This window comes from Branchiostoma floridae, chromosome 2, assembly GCF_000003815.2.
Source record: "Branchiostoma floridae strain S238N-H82 chromosome 2, Bfl_VNyyK, whole genome shotgun sequence".
In the NCBI taxonomy this organism is placed as follows: Eukaryota; Metazoa; Chordata; class Leptocardii; order Amphioxiformes; family Branchiostomatidae; genus Branchiostoma; species Branchiostoma floridae.
In genome coordinates, this window is record NC_049980.1 from 25,543,364 (window position 1) to 25,555,886 (window position 12,523).

Below are 12,523 nucleotides of genomic sequence, written 5' to 3' on the forward strand. Positions count from 1 at the left end.
TTGCGATGACCTGGCACCCCTGCACGTCCCTTACGGTGGACTCGCCCAAGGTATGACGAGAGTGAAAACAAAGATGGCTGCCGCATAGTTGGAAAATTCAGACTACACCAAAGAAAACTGCAGTATCTAATCAACTTTCGCGATGTTCGGACGGAAAGATAAGAAAAAGACCAGGGGTGAAGACAGCGAATTCGCTGCTAATGTAAGTGTTCCCCTGCATGAAGCTAATTTTGCATGTTGTCCTTATAAAGCAAGGAAAGTGGGGAGTGATCTGTCGTTTTGGCTTGTCACTCCTCTGTCTCTCTTGACAAACACTTCCTGGTTACGTGAGGTGATATCTGTATATTTCAGGAAGGCTGGGTTCTTAAACCTCCATGGTTTCATATAGAGCACACTGACAGAAGACTTGTAACCTCTTTCGTTTCAAGAGATGACACTGCATCAGATATAAATGCATAATTTGTGAGCGGGGTGTTAAGGTACTAGTAGTGTGAAGGTACTAGTAGTACTATTAGTGGGTGGGTGAGTCATTGCTGCGTGATTTGCACATCATAGTGTATATCTGCCCTGCGTACTCAAATTACAACGTGCATGGATTTCACGAAACTCAATATCACCTCACTATCCACCTAAAATGTACGGATTCGCAAACACCATATTATAACGTTATGTTATTAAGCAAATGACCGGATTTTCCTGTCAATAATTTTGGTAATAGATGCCCGATGTTCCTGTCAGTAAGAATTTTTCGGCACTATTGAAAGGATATTTCTGTCTATAACAAGTATTTTAAAATTTCGTCAATAGTATTGACTGTGAATTTGATGGATATTTCATTGAAATTTGATAATCCTCATGTGATCTCCTCACGATCACCATGCTGATCATTTATATATGGCACAGTCCAAAAGATGTCCCTAATCGCAGTTCTGATTGAGTGCTTGATTCAAAGTATTCACGGGGTTCCTGTTGATAAGAGTTTTTTCACTATTGACCGAATGTTCCTGTCAATGAATAATCACTCTTATATGAATAAGTGTATCTTGATTCAAAAGAGACCCTTTTCTGTTAATTGAGATGTCATATATACTCTGTACTGTTTTGACTCACATAGAGTTGTCATAATTGACATAACTATGACTCCCCTACACAATATATAACGTTAATGACCCATCTCACCAAAAATCTTATAGTTCAGTAGAAAAACCTGGAGTCATAACTCAATGCCCTTGTCATTTTTTGACGAGTTTAATAGCTAGAAGGCATCTAGAACAAGATTTTTGCTGCTGGTGTTACTAATAGTTTCTGTCTGTTGACAGTTGGGGATGCTGGGAAGGGCTCCAGGTCTGGATGATGATGATGATGAAGACTTGGAGGCAGAACTAGCAGCACTGATGGGAGGTGGGCAGCCACAATCCAGGGCTAAACCAAGGAAAGGTGGGTATCACAGATGAAACTTTGTTAAGTTTGCAAGGTGGTCTGAAGTGCTCGTGGAAATCCTATACACAAATCTTCCTTATACCCCTGTCACATTCCATGAAAATCAATTGGATGACGAGGCTTCGACAGTAATACGCCCGGTGTTTTCTCAATCACCACGTGATTTTTACTTATTTTAGGGATCGTCTGCAATTTTTAGGATCTTGTTTTAAAAATTCCCATAACTAAGACGTGAAAATGGGTCGAGCTATAATTGCTTTTTTGCGAGCAAGGCTTTCTCTTACCTCACCCTCCTGCAAGAGGTCATAGGAGGCTCATTACAATAGATGTCCTCCCAGGCAAATGTTTGAACCTTGCTCAATGTGACAGGGATGTTTTTTAGGGGAAAAATATGTGCGACCCTCTGTTTATCTTAAAATCGGCTGACCTTCCAGTGATCAAGAAGTACGGCTGAAGCTCGTCAGCAATGTGACCACTATTAAGTTTTGTACTGACATCTCTACCAACCCCATCCTATGTCACATGATTATTCGTCAGAAGGTTGGAAGGATAACAAAAGTGTGTTTAATAGAGGACAATGTTATGACAAATGATGTCAATGTCATCATCATTATTGGCCTACTCAGTGAAGTACTACATGTCCTAGTAAGGCCACCCCCAAAAGGATAGGGTTGGCAAGTTTTTCAAGAGTAGGTCGGGGAACAGGAAACACAGCTTTTATTTTTGTAGGCCTAGGACTTAATTCAAATTCTGCAGCGGTACATGTAGTATTTGTTCATTAGATGCCTTCTACCTCACCATGTAGTGAATTTGAACTTGACAGTTGAATCTCAAATATTTATCCAGGGTGCCTCCAGGGTCATTAAGTCAGAATATGTTAGAATAAGAAAGGCAGGGCTTGGGTGGGAATGTTTTTGTTGTTAAAAAAAAGAAAGAATATCATGCAGATTTCTTAGTTTTCTGTGGAATATGCCATTATGTATAAATCTGCATTATTTCAACATAGGGAGTGTAGAATGAATACACAGTGCAGTAAATGACTTGTTGTTTGCAATGATAGCAGTTTACTTTTTGACATTGTTGAAATTCTAGAACTACCAGACAAAATCTCTCCTATGTGTGAAGTTTTTCTAACTATGTACTGATGATGGTGAGCCACGATGTGGGTTAGGCCTGCAGACAGACAGTGCCAGTTTTGGTCTGAGACTTCACCCGGGACGATATTGTGCCTGTACGTTGAACTATTGTGCTGTATAGCTGGGACATGGATGGTTCTCAGGCAGAAGTGGTCCAAGTTGTACAGGATACTAACCCTGCTGTTGACAGTAAGTCATTTTGTTAACTCAACTAGATATTCCAACTGCGCAACAACCAGGAATTAAGATTTTACAGGTAACTTAGAAGATTGTTTTGTTTTATACATAAATATCTGTAATAATATAAGACATCTTCTCCCCAGCACCAGTGGACATGTCTGTTATTGACCGTATGGCAGCAGAGAGCATGAGGGACGTCAGTGAGGATGAAGATGTAGATGAGAACGACCCTGAACTGCTAGTAAGGACATTAGATTTACTAGATATTGGTCCCTGTATTTTGTTTATGTTTATTCTGTAAGAAGACTTTCCTAGCATATTTGAATATGTTATGTCATGTACAGTACCAGTACAGTAGTAGAACATGTGAATTTTGAGATCCACATTTGTGGAATGTGTTGTGAGTGTTTCTCCATGTTGATGTTGACAGGCAGAGCTGCAGGCTCTGGAACCTGGTGAAGACACACCTAAACCACAGCCCTCCCCTCAACCTCCCAGAGCTGGACAGGTGAAATAACTATATTAAAAGATGAGCAACATAGTTAAACGACACTTTGAATGAAAGAGAAAGCTAACTCAGTAGTAACTGGAATAAATGCAGTTTATCTCAAGAAATGCTGAAATATTTTGATTTATGTAGTTTTTGAGTGTCATCATGAGTGTCAGTGTAATTCTGAAAACTTTTGAGTGTGATTGTGTTTTAACCTAGCATCATAAGCATCAAATGCAGTAGAGTGACTAGAACTTTTGAAGTGTTGCCAAAACTTGTTGTAGACTTAGTCCACATATAGTTTGATATGACCTCACATAGAACAAATATTAGATCCCTCCCAATAGCCACATGATAGGCGGTAATGCTAGCCTGATGTTTGAATGAAGCTGTTTCCATGTGCATTAGCCATCTGGACTACAAGCACTCCTGGAGGAGAGGAAACAGATGTATGAGGCTGCCAAGGCAAGTGCACTGGCCAAAGGTGATGGGTCAAAGGCTAGAAGATATGACAGGGGACTCAAGGTAAAGACAGGCTTTATTTCTTCCCAGGCAAACTCTCTTGGGATCTTGCTTTATTCTTACTGAATCACTGCTATTTGCTGTAATGCTGCTTTTTTCAAAATTGCTTAGTTGACGACATGTACTTTACATTGATACAAGATAAGATCAAAAGATGGATATACATGTACTAATCTGAAAACAGTTTTATCATTCCAAGTTTCTCATTTTTCTCTACCCCACTCCAGACCATAGAAGGCCAGCTGAAGGCAGCTAGAGCAGGGAAGCCTGTGGCAGAGGATGAGATCCCCCCACCTGTAGCTGTGGGAGGGGCCAAAGTCTCTCAGCCTGAGCCTGCCCAGCCTCCACCTGCTCAGCCTACAGTGCCACCCATGCAGCCTACAGCAGCACCCATGCAGCCTACTGCAGCACCTTTACAACCTACAACAGCACCCTTAAAACCCACAGCAGCACCTATACAACCTACAACAGCACCAGTACAGCCACAGGTTAGGTGTACTATGTCTAACAAATAGCATTACATATTGTTATTGCTCCATTTAATGTTACTAACATAGTGATACATGATACAAATGTACGGTTGTCTTCTATGCATTGAAAGCCAGACAATGCTTAACATACTGTGATTGTCAATTATTTACTGTTGATAGCATGATGGAGAAAGCCTCTCATGCATTGTTTTCTTGTCTAAAGCAGGGCCATTTTACATTCCAAAAGTTCAATGATATGTGCATAATGTTAAGGACTGTTCTGTGATGTATCATGCTAGTACAGTTATCAGGCGCGGATTTAGGGGGGGGGGGGCGCACCCGGCGCGCGCCCCCCCTTTGGCTGGACCCCCCCAAAAAAATTCAGCTGGACCACCAAAAAAAAGGAATTCTACAAAGAAATCCAGAAAATCAGCGAAAGTTGCAGCGGAGCGGCGACAATACAAAGCCGCTAACCAACAATGCCAAGGCGCACTCCTCCCGCTTTTACTTTCTCATTGCGTCGGTCTTTGCGGGCATAGCCAGAATGTTCCGTAACCAGAACGTTGGCAATACTCCCGCCCTCCTTCGGAACTCGCTTATGTTCCATCTGACTCTAATATTGTTATTATATTTGTTATTTTGGTACCCTATTAGCCCATGTGGACTGAGCGACGCAAGATACAATATTAAACATTCATTCATTCATACTGTGACGGTAAATGTCAGGAGTAAAAATGTGTCAAACTTACGATATGTCTCCGCTAAGGGACTTGACGTTATTTACCGGGGGGAGGGCTGATGCAAAATGGGTCAGGTAAAAAAACGGCGATCTTTTCCACTACACATGTACGATATTTACACAAAAGAAACTAAATTAATGTTCTACTTGGAAGAGACTTGGGTACATTTTAGCGATATCGTGACGAAAACCGCTTCAATACTGCTGTATTAAATCATTCCAAAACGGGAGTTATTTCGGCCAACCAACAAACTTGCCGAAAAATGTTCGCGCCATCATATGCATGATTACGTCATATGCACGCAGCAGAGAGCCCGCTGTCACGAAAGTAAACATCGTAATGTTTTATCCCGTTGCCTTCCGTGAACCATTCCGTCTACAAAGAACCGATGCACACAGGATTGATATTGATACCAATTTTAGTTGCTATAGTCTTCGTAAACTTCGTGCGAACATGGAATTACACGACAGAGGCGGCTGCAGCAAATTTCTTATGGGGAGGGCGAACTATATTAACGTAATCCTAGGGGGTCCGGGGCATGCTCTCCCGGGAAAATTTTGAAATCTTGACTATCTGAAACGATCTTTCCTAACTTTTGATGGACAAATTTGCTGGCAGACTAAGTTAAACAGCCTTTCTAGTAGGGTTTTTAGCTTATATTATTAAGGGCAACGACGCCCCCAACGTATTTTCACGATTTCGAGCGCACGAGCCGTCGCAAGGTAGGTCTGGAGAAAAATGTTGAAATTTGAACCCTCTGAAACAGGATTTTCTGCACTTTAAGGGATAAACTTTGCTGGTAGACTATGCTAAATGTAATGACATTTCTGTCAGGGGAAAATATTTTTGATGGCGACGAGCGCCAGAGCGTCGTGGGCGCCGGACGCGCAAGCCGTCGCCAGGCACGTCCAGAAAAAAATTGAAATCTTGACCACCTGAAACTTCATTTCCTGCATTTCAGGGGCACATTTTGCTTGTATTTCTAAGGCCACTTAGGCAATTTTTTTTTCAATAGCCCTCCCCCCGGCTCAAGACATGTTTCGATGGCCGTTCCCCCAGGCCAAAAATATGATATCAGTGTTCGTTCGTTTATTATATTTGTTCAGCCCTAAAAGTCAGTGTTGATTCGTTGGGTATTTTTGCACAGAAATAGCTCTAAAATGCACCAGAGAGCCTCTTTATTTTAAAAAGTTCTCGGGGGAGGCCCCCCAAACCCCCCCAACGAGAGGGGGGGGAACCCCCCTCTCGTGCTCTCCCCCCGCGCAGCTACGCTGCGCATTCCGTTCGTGGCCTTCGGCCACGACCTGACATGCAACAGCATATGCGCCCCCCCTTTGCAAAATCCTGGATCCGCCCCTGGTTATTTAGCAATTTTGTACTTTTGGAGAGACTTAGCTGATCATTTTGGTATGATCCTGTGTTCCTGTATTGTAGGTAGCAGAGGCAACGCCACAGGAGCCTGTTCCTATGGAAACAGGTATGTTTACACGTCTGATACAAATATTTTTGAACAGCACGTAACGTAAGGTTACCAGTTTACGGTCGATTTGTGAATAATGCCGTTTTATGGAAAGCGCGCAGGCCGGGAAGTGAAAAGCTGTCCTTAATTGGAAGACATTAAAGTCGGTCTGCGTCAAGCTCTGTGTGGCATCATATTTCTTCTGAGGATTTCTCGCCGTACGAGCGTCTTTAATGAACAAGTCTGCAGCCAAGAATTCTTCCAGGGTGACCAATTTACGGTCAGTTGGGTGTTTCTCCATTAAGGTTATTTTTCTAAAGGACATATATCTGATCATTTCCCTTTTAAAAGTTCCCCACGTAGTTCACTGAGATAACACAATGGATAAATTGTTTACATATGGCCATGCCGCCACTTTGCATCGCCGCTAAACGTTATCGGTAAGTCATCTTTGCCCCAACAGAACGCCACTCAGAGCGCCATGCTGTTCGACAACTTGCACAATGCCACTCATAATAATGGCAACGCATTTGGATGTTGTTATCACCTGTATAGATAGGAACTGGCCTTGAAATGCGTTCAGTATACATGTGGCTTGCTCACGCCGTGCCCTCCCCACATAAATTAGCCCCAACAGCGCCCCTTGCGACAATTTCTCGCTCTCCAGTGCACCAAGCTTTAACGGGCAAGTCACGTGATGCAACATGGCGTTCGAAAACTACCCGCTCGGCGAGGACAGTCACTTGTTTTTATGCAGTTTATAAGAGTTTCCTTGGACAACATACATAAAATCACCATGCATTCTTGAGATAAGAACTCCAGGTTTGGTTTGAGGTGATGTTTCAATTCATAAAGAGTTTGTTGGATTTTAAAGAGGGGACGAAAATAGCTGTCTAGAATTACGATCAGAACCGGGTCATCTGTAATAGTGTTGTGCGCACTCAAGCGTAAATGTAAATTGTTGTCGGACTTTTCAGACGTGATTTGCTGGATACAAAGTTATAGGATAAATAAGGCAAGACACATAGATGATATAAACGTACTTCTTTCCTACTCAAGAGAATTTTTTTTTTTACAATTGACCTCGAAGTCTGCATCCACCAATAAGTGACCGTAAACTGGTCCTGCACGTAAACTGGTAACCTTACGTTACCATTCTGTGTGTACAGAATATTCCCGGAGTGAACACCCAGTTGCATATGTGTGTGTGCCTAAGTAGCGAGTAGTGTCTCAATGGTAGGGATTAATGACCCCCTCCCCACTGTTGGGCTGGTCGCTAGGATTTTGCAAGGCTATTGCTTATAAAAGTATACAAAAGAAAGTCATAACTATAGAACCCTGATTATATTGGTTTATAAATTGATATGCACCCTACTTAGAAGGTCATTATGTTGAAGTTGCACCATGCATTGATAAGCCACATTTAAAAAAAAATATGTGATTGGTAACTTTGCAGTTATGTTTGATGCAACATGCTGATGATATATTTTCCTTCTGTTGGACAGATTCAGAAGACAAGAAGAAACTTGCTGTTATCAGAACTAGGAGAGATCAGTACAAGTTAGCAGCTCAGACGGCCAAGAAAGCTGGGGACAAACAGGCCATGGTCAAATACTTCAAGACTTCAAAGGTGTGGAAAGCATGTCTTTATGTATCGTGTATACCATATGAGAGTACATTTAATGTATATCAAAAGCCCAGTAGTACATTATTTCCAACATAGGTCTAAAGGAGTGGTATACATAATTTTGAGAACATATCATACATAGAGTCATTATTAGACTTGAGATCTTCAATTTAAATATCTGACAATACTGACAAGTGGAAAGGAAAAGATTTAAAAATCTGGAATTGTTCATGAGACAGAGCAGTGTCAGACATTCATCAATTGTTCATGAGATACTCTACACAGACCAGTATCAGACATTCTTCCCTTCCCATTGCAGCAATTTGATGCAGTTATCAGTGCAATAGAGAGTGGCCAGCCTGTGGACCTGGCTAACATGCCACCACCTCCACCCTCACCACAAGGTATGTTTGAATGAGGCACAATGACCACAAAGTTTTGCTTAAGCTAATCATCTTGAGTATCCATGACCTAGTTTCATCAGATTGGTACGTCACTGAATTAAGAAACTTTTCTTACACGACCATTGCTTTCTACCACTCCAACATTTCAGTGATCATCTGTCACCTTCCTCGGGGAAATTCTGATCTTTTAGAATAGATTTAACTTAGGTTCTAGGGACAGTTAATTTGGTAAATGTCCAAACTTTTATACAGATGATATACTCTGTCGGTCACGCTAAATGCCTTATCCCAAAGAGATTGTTTTTTGATTGTACATGTATGACTTTGGTGTGTCTACTTCAGAGGTGTTAGCACAAGCCTCCAAGCAGCCTAGCTCCATGCAGCAGGCTTCTGCACCCCTGGCAGCTGCTCCACCCAGCACCCAGGAAGCACCTGCAGCTTCCACAGGAGTGCCCCCTCCCCCTAAGTCTGTGCTGGAGGCCCTGCAGCAGAGGATGGACAAGTACAAGTCTGCAAGTGACCAGGCCAAGGCAGAGGGGAATGGCAGTAAGGCTCGCAGGATGGGCAGAATAACCAAAGTAAGCTGCTGGCCCTTTAAGAATGTTTTTTGTGAGTGTTTGAGAAATTTGACTCCTCAGGATTAAAAAGAGTTGACTAAGAATCAACACATGTCAGTCAGTTGCACTCATAAAGTGTTATGTCGGTCAAGTATTTATATAGTGAAGATGATTAGATTGCAAAACCTCTTCAGAATTTGAAGTTCTATTTACAACAATGTCAATTTTAGTTGATGTGTGACACCAAGAGGATATTATATTGCTTTGGCTTTATAGAGACATATGTTGTTCCTAGTTTACCTCGTTTAAAGAGGGGCTAAATATCATTTTTTTTAACTTTTCCTTGTGTGAAAATGTATTAGAACATGCTTTACCTAAATTACAGCAATATCAGGATGCTATAAAGAATCACAAGTTGGGAAAGCCTGTGGACTTCAACGAGCTGCCCTGCCCTCCCGGTTACCCTCCCATCCCGGGGATGAGGGCTGCACAGGATGATGGTGCACCAGACGTACCTGGCATTTCTGTTGTACCACCTTCTCAGCCTGCACAGTCTGCAGCTCAGCCAAGGTAGGGCTTTGTCTTTCTTACATGTGAATTGTGACACAGGAATGTGGAGGCAGCATGTTTGGGTAGCAGATTTCCAGGATCATAGTACAGGGAAAAGTTCTTACACCTAACATAGTTGAATGAGCATTAGGTGCTTCTGTGAGACGTAGATGTAGAATGTTAGGGCCTTACCTGTCTCACATTCTTTCTGTCACTCTTTCCAGTCCCCCATGCTTCATATAGATATCTATCTGCAATTACATCTGGATTTTGAATAGGTGGAATCTCTGTTGGTCTGCCATTGCCTAACTTTAGTTTTATCAAGAACTTCCATAGATGCTCTGATATGCTGTTATACCGTTAGTATTTTTGTGAATGTTCTTTAAAAGTGTTATGTTGGAACTGTCAGGCTTGATATGTTGGAAGTGAAAGAAACTGATGGGGTGGAGACATTTGGTAATGATGCGGATGAAAAGCTTGCAGCCATACCCGAGGAAGGTTTCCCTGAGGTTGAGCTGGCTGATGTGCAAAGAGGAAACATGTTAGACACAGAAACAGAGAAGGTTGCATCAAAAGCAGTACAAGTTTCAGCAAATGACTTTCAGCCTTTGCCTGCCACCATAAGCAAGGCACCCTGCATTGAAAATATGGAGACAGAGACACCTAGCCCTGAGGTGAAAGAAGGAACACTTGTTGAGATTGAAGAAACACCCAATGCTGATGCAAAAGAGGTGCCTTCCCCTGTGGTGAAAGAGGCACCTGTGGCTGAAGTCAAAGAGGCACCTATCATAGAAGACAAACCCATCCCTGAAGTCAAAGAATCTCCTATCACTGAAGTCAAAGTGTCACCTCCCCTAGAGGCTAAAAAGGCACCTGTCACTGGCGTCAAAGAGGCACCTGCTATTGAAGATGAAGTACCTGCTGCTGAAATAAAAGAGGCACCTGTACCTGTAGTCAAAGAGGCACCTGTGGTAGAAGACAAAGAGATGCCCATCCCTGGAATAAAAAAGACATCTGTTACTGAAGTCAAAGAGGCACCTGTTGCTGTCAAAGATGTACCCACACCAGGAGTCAAGGAGGCACTTGTTGCTGATGAGTTACCCACCCGTCAAGTCAAAGAGCCACCTGTTACTGAGGCTAAAGAGGCACCTGCCATCGAAGATGATGTACCTGTTGCTGAAATGAAAGATGCACCTGTCACTAAAAGCAAAGAGGCAGTTTTCGCTGAAGTCAAAGAGGCACCTGTCATTGATGTCAAAGAGACACCTGTCACTAAAGTCAAAGAGGCACCAGTCTCTGCAGTGAAAGAAGCTTTTGCCCCTGAATTCAAAGAGGCACCTGTCATTGAAGATGAAGGAGTTCTTGTTGCTGAAATGAAAGAGCCACCTGTCACTGAAGTCATAGAGCTGCCAGTTGCTGAGATGAAAGATGAGGATAAAGAGGTATCTGTTACTGAAGTAAAAGAACCCCTTGCTCCTGAAGAGGTACTTGTCACAGAGGCTAAAGAGGCAACTACCCCTGAAGCCAAAGAGGCACCTGTTACCACAGTCATACCCACAAGGCTACCCACCCCTAAAGTCAAAGATATACCTGTTACTGAAGTAAAAGGAGCTCTTGTCCCTGAAGTTAAAGATGCACCTGCCATTGAAGACAAAGAAACACCTGTCACTGAAATGAAAGAGGCACCTGTTGCAGAAGTCAAAAAGTTATCCACCCCTGAATTCAAACAGGCACCTGTCACTGAAGTCAAAGAGGTAGCTGTTGCTGAAGTCAAAGAGGCACCTGTCCCTGAAATAAAAGGAACACCACTAAGTGAAGCAGCTGATCTTGATAAGACAACTGCGGCTAAGATCAAAGATGTTCCTATCACTGAAGCAGAAGAAACATCTGGGACTGAGCTTCAAGAGATCCCTTTCCCTCAGGTGGAGACTCCTGTGATTGAGTTAAAAGAGGCACCTCTTGCAGAGGTAAAATATACACATGCCACTGGGGTAAAGGAGACACCGCTGACTGAGCTAGAAGACACTCCTGTACCTAAGGCCCCTGTTCCTGTGCTAAAGGACACTCCTGTCATGGAGATTGAAAAGGCATGTGTTACTGAGGGCAATAAGACACCTGGCACTGAGATGACTGATTCACCTGCCACCAAGGTAAAAGAGGCACCTGGCACTACTAAGATACCTGTGCCTGTGACAAAGAAAGCACCTGTGAATGTGACACCAGTTAATAGAAAAGATGCTGAGGTGAAAGAAACACCTCATGCTGAAGTTATAGGTAGTACACCTACCAGCATGGTAAAAGAGGTGCCTGTAACTAAAATTCCTGTCCCTGTCAACAAAAAGACACCTATTAGTGAAGTGAAGGAGAAACTGGTCACTGAGATGAAAAGTGCATCCGTCCCTGGCAAGACACCTACAAGGGATGTTGAAAAAATACCTGTCCTTGGTACTGAGGTAAAAGAGGCTACTACTGTAGATATAAATGAGGTGCCTGTCCATGGAGTAGTTGTGAAACAAGCTAGAGTACCTGAAGAGCAAGTCACCTCCAAAACTGAGGTAGTTCTACAAACAGAGAAAGCTGAGAAGAAAAAAAGTCCAACAACTCCTAAGAAAGTCACATTTGAGGCAGATATGAGACAGCCATCTCCAGCAGAAGGTAGCAAGGTAAAGGAAGTACCGAGCCCAAAAGCCACACAACAATTGCCTTTGGTTAATGGAGACACAACTGAACGTCAAGAAGCTGTGCCAGCAACAGGGTAATCTGCCTATCGAGCAACTTGTCGGTTCTGCTTTTTTCAAATTGTCATTCACAAGGCTTTTGCTGGGGTCAGTGTTTTGGGGGTTATTTCTGCTTCTTCACTTCTGTGTTGATAGTGTTTTCATACAGGATACCGGAGATAGAGGCAATGAAAGTGCCCCATCTGACAAGCTTGTGTGGTAAAGTCTTCTC

At 42.7% G+C, this 12,523-nt stretch overlaps 1 protein-coding gene across 6 annotated transcripts in view; it reads left to right on the plus strand.

The window, feature by feature from the left end:
* Positions 1-12,523, plus strand: part of LOC118410106 (coiled-coil and C2 domain-containing protein 1-like) — a 24,083-nt gene continuing 11,560 nt past the window's right edge. Inside the window, exons 1-11 of one of the 6 annotated variants that reach the window (XM_035811612.1) lie at positions 1-202; positions 1,320-1,437; positions 2,900-2,997; positions 3,187-3,264; positions 3,655-3,771; positions 3,996-4,256; positions 6,413-6,455; positions 7,943-8,067; positions 8,384-8,468; positions 8,811-9,046; positions 9,411-9,595. In XM_035811612.1, coding sequence (XP_035667505.1) covers positions 143-202; positions 1,320-1,437; positions 2,900-2,997; positions 3,187-3,264; positions 3,655-3,771; positions 3,996-4,256; positions 6,413-6,455; positions 7,943-8,067; positions 8,384-8,468; positions 8,811-9,046; positions 9,411-9,595 — 1,406 coding nt within the window. In that variant the 5' untranslated portion in view covers positions 1-142. Of the gene's footprint in view, positions 203-1,319; positions 1,438-2,619; positions 2,766-2,899; positions 2,998-3,186; positions 3,265-3,654; positions 3,772-3,995; positions 4,257-6,412; positions 6,456-7,942; positions 8,068-8,383; positions 8,469-8,810; positions 9,047-9,410; positions 9,596-9,917; positions 12,330-12,447; positions 12,511-12,523 lie in introns of those variants that run through there. The other 5 variants (XM_035811613.1, XM_035811610.1, XM_035811608.1 and 2 more) reach the window with 5 other exon arrangements.